The 4,326-nt window shown below is 42.5% G+C and overlaps 1 protein-coding gene across 4 annotated transcripts in view; it reads left to right on the forward strand.

The window, feature by feature from the left end:
* Nucleotides 1–4,326, forward strand: part of uggt2 (UDP-glucose glycoprotein glucosyltransferase 2) — a 386,557-nt gene that overhangs the window by 355,147 nt on the left and 27,084 nt on the right. For all 4 annotated transcript variants that reach the window (XM_043691459.1, XM_043691457.1, XM_043691458.1 and 1 more), the window contains exon 38: nucleotides 1,592–1,708. In XM_043691459.1, coding sequence (XP_043547394.1) covers nucleotides 1,592–1,708 — 117 coding nt within the window. The remainder of the gene's footprint in view (nucleotides 1–1,591; nucleotides 1,709–4,326) is intronic.

Genomic DNA, 4,326 nt, shown 5'->3' on the forward strand with positions numbered 1-4,326 from the left:
AAGTTTTCCTTCATTGAACGGGGTATTGAGTACAAGAGTTGGTAAATAATGATGCAGTTGTATAAGACTTTGGTGCGGCCGCATCTGGAATATTGTGTGCAGTTTTGGTCGCCATACTATAGGAAGGATGTGGAGGCACTGGAACGGGTGCAGAGGAGGTTTACCAGGATGTTGCCTGGTATGGAAGGAAGATCGTATGAGGATAGACTTAGACACTTGGGGCTGTTTTCATTAGAGAAAAGACGGTTTAGGGGTGACTTGATTGAGGTGTACAAGATGATTAGGGGGTTAGATAGGGTTGACAGTGTGAACCTTTTCCCGCGTATGGAGTCGGGTATTACAAGGGTGCATAGCTTTAAATTAAGGGGGGGTAGATATAGGACTGAAGTTAGGGGTAGGTTCTTCACTCAGCGAGTCGTAAGTTCATGGAATGCCCTGCCAGCAGCAGTGGTGGACTCTCCCTCTTTATGGGCATTTAAGCGGGCATTGGATAGGTATATGGAGGATAGTGGGTTAGTATAGGTTAGGTGGGCTTGGATCGGCGCAACATCGAGGGCCAAAGGGCCTGTACTGCGCTGTATTCTTCTAAGATTCTAAGATTCTACATCTATATCACTCCACAAGCTAAAGCTATGTCCCCTCTCAGTCATCACCATCTGAGGAGAAAGGCTCTCACTGTCCAACCTATTTAACCTTCTGATTAATTTATATGTCTCAATTATGTCACCTCTCAACCTTCTTCTCTCCAGCGAAAACAGCCTCAAGTCCCTCAGCCATTCCTCGTAAGACCTTCCCTCCATACCAGGCAACATCCTAGTAAACCTCCGCTGAACCCTTTCCAAAGCTTCCACATCCTTTCTATAGTGCAGTGACCTGAACAGTACGCAATACCAGAGTTTCATACAGCTGCAGCGTGATCTCACAGTTCCGAAACTCAGTACCTCTACCAATAAAAGCTAACACACTGTATGCCTTCTTAACAACCCTATCAACCTGGCTGGCAACTTTCAAGGATCTACGTACCTGGAGACTGAGATCTCTCTGCTCATCTACACTACCAAGAATCTTACCATTCTCCCAGTACTCTGCATTCCTGTTACTCCTTCCAAAGTAATCACCTCACACTTTTCCGCATTAAACTCCATTTGCCACCTTTCAGCCCAGCTCTGCAGTTATCTACATTTCTCTGTAACCTACAACATCCTTTGTCACTAACCACAACTCTACCAACCTTAGTGTCATTCACAAATTTACTAATCCATCCTGCTATGCCCTCATCCAGGTCATTTATAAAAATGACAAACAGTAGACCCCAAACAATCCTTGCAGTACCACACTAGTAACCAAAGAGAACTCTTATGGCTTTCGGGAGTTACGTTAAAATGCTTCAATTTAAAGAGAGAGTCCCTTCCTTTACACTATTACATAGTGCAAGCATGTATTCATGACAATGTGTTATTGTAATGAATATCCAAACTTCATTATTAACTACAGAAACTGCCAATTCATCTCTGTTCTTTGACAATTTAGAATACTATGTCATGGTTACATTGGCCATTAGGATTAACGTAATTTTTTTTTATGCTTCCAGGACCTGCCCAATAACATGATCCATCAAGTGGCCATCAAATCCCTACCACAGGAATGGCTTTGGTGTGAAACATGGTGTAGTGAGGAGTCCAAAAAGATTGCTAAAACAATAGACCTGGTGGGTAAAGAGCCTGATGTCATAAATTTCACATTCCATACTAACATTCCTTAAAACCATCAGAAGCTTCCTGGAGGAGGCATCACTGATCACATCTCAACCTCAGCTTTTCACTGTCTGTAAGCTGGTAGAGGAAGGAAAAGAGTGCCATCATTCAAGTTTGCTGTTAACAATGGGCAAATCATGTAGATGGGAACAGGACGTTGCAAAATGACAGAATCGATTTAAGAGTAGACAAAACAATGGCAAAGAGAGTATGTTGTAAGAAAGTGTGAGACATTCACTTTAAACCCAAGTAATACAAATCAGAATATTTTCTACATTGTAAGAAGCTAGGAACTGTGGGTGAGTAGTTGAGAGACTTAGGAATCCCAGTTAGTGAACAAGTGCCAATAATAACTTAACAAGCCAGTGAAATGTTGGCCCTTATTTCAAGAAGGCTGGCACACTAAGAGGAGAAAACTGTGATATAGCCAGTACAGAGCTCTGTTTGCAATCCAATTAGAAATCAGTCTTCGTGTTGAATGTCAGATACCTGTCTAAGAGGGATTGCAGTGTGGATTCACTAGGAGTTAAGTTACGAGGAGATGGATTACAAAGCTTATGTTTCTAATCCCTTGTGTATAGAAGATTGATTGAGGCATTTAAGATGGCTAGTGATGTGATGGGTAAATCACAACGAAACTGTTTTCTCTCATGGAGGAATCTGAAACAAAGGAGCATTAAAACTGAAGCAATGTTTTTCAATGGTGATGTCTGAGTCAAAGGTGTACACATGCATGAGTTCCAGCTATATTTGTCTTTATGGGGTATGTGGAACACTCCTTGTTCCGATCCTGCCTGGGGCCCCCTAACCACAACATTTTCTTCATAAATCCTGCTCTTATCCAGAATTAGAAAATTCAATAGTTTTGCTTCCAATTTCCACCCTTCTCTTGCCTTTGATATCTCTGAGTCTACCCTTCCCTTCCTTGACTTCTCTGTTTCCATTTCTGAGGACAGGCTATCCACCAATATCTAGTCCATGCCCACTCCTCCCACAGTCACCTCAACTACAGCATTTTATCACTTCCCATTGATACACTTAATAGAATATCTTGTGATTTCCTTGGCTTTTTCCAGCTAGAGCTCTTTCATAGCCCCGCTTTGCTTTCCTAATTCCTTTCTTAAGCTACACCATGCACTTTCTGTACTCCCCATTCTCTATTTGAACACCAACCTCTCCCCACCCCCACACTACAACTATTTCTTTGTCCATTATGAGCTTAAATTGTACAACGTTGTGATTGCTATCACTAAAATGCTTCCTAAATATCACCTCAACCACCTGTCTAGCTTCATTTCCCAGAATTAAGTGCAGAACAGTTCAATCCTTTGTTGAACTCTCTATGTATTTGGCCTAAATAATTCTACTGTACACATTTCAAGTATTATTGGGAAAGTTGTAATTATTGCAATTACCATTTTTTATTTTTACACACTTCTTTGAGTTGTGCACAATTTTCCTCCTCAATTTCCTGCCAACTTTCTGGGGGTCCCTAACAAATACCTAGCAGTGTGGCTGTCTCATTTTTGTTCTTAAGCTCTACCCACAAAGCTTCAAGATATCACAAGATATGTCAATGAGAAGAGGATAACCTCCATGATATCATCTCTCCTTACTGCAGTAACTGTGTCCTTAACTAATTATCCAATGCTGCCTCCTCTTTTACTTGCTCCTATGTCTTGCCTGAAGAGTCTATATTCTGGAATGTTGAACTGCCAATCTTGTACCTCCATCAACCATTGCAATCCACAAATCTAAATCTGCTCCTCCTATACCAACACTTGAGCCACGCATTCATCTGCACTATTCTCCTATTTCTGTACTTGCCAGCATGTGGCACTGGGAGTAATCCTGAGAGATTACAACCCGTGAAGTCCTACCTTTTAGTCTTCTGCTTAGCTCCCTGACTTCTTGATGCAAGATCTCATCCCTCTTTTGTGCCTATATCGTGGGTACCAACATGTGCCATCACCTCTGATTTTATCATCCTTCCCTTTCAGGATGCCCTGTAGCCATTCAGTGATATTGCAGAGCCAGCACCAGGGAGGCAGCACACTATCCTGGAGTCATGTTGAGAGCCACAGTAGCAAATATCTTTTCCCTTGACTATGGAATCCCCTATTACTATTGCCCTTCCTCTTTTCCGCCCCTCCTGTCCTGTCAGGATACTCATGGTGCCAGAAGTTTGCCTCTGTCTGCACTCCCTGGATAAACCAGCATCTTTGTCAACGGGGGTGGTGCCAGGGGACTGAGAGTGGCGAATGTTGTGCCCCTGTTCAAAAAAGGGAATAGGGATAACCCCGGGAATTACAGGCCAGTTAGTCTTACTTCGGTGGTAGGCAAAGCAATGGAAAGGGTACTAAGGGATAGGATTTATGAGTATCTGGAAAGACACTGCTTGATTAGGGACAGCCAGCATGGATTTGTGAAGGGTAGGTCTTGCCTTACAAGTCTTATTGAATTCTTTGAGGAGGTGACCAAGCATGTGGATGAGGGTAGAGCAGTGGATGAAGTATACATGGATTTTAATAAGGCATTTGATAAGGTTCCCCATGGTAGGCTCATGCGGAAA

The sequence above is a fragment of the Chiloscyllium plagiosum genome, chromosome 6 (assembly GCF_004010195.1).
Source record: "Chiloscyllium plagiosum isolate BGI_BamShark_2017 chromosome 6, ASM401019v2, whole genome shotgun sequence".
Lineage (NCBI taxonomy): Eukaryota > Metazoa > Chordata > Chondrichthyes > Orectolobiformes > Hemiscylliidae > Chiloscyllium > Chiloscyllium plagiosum.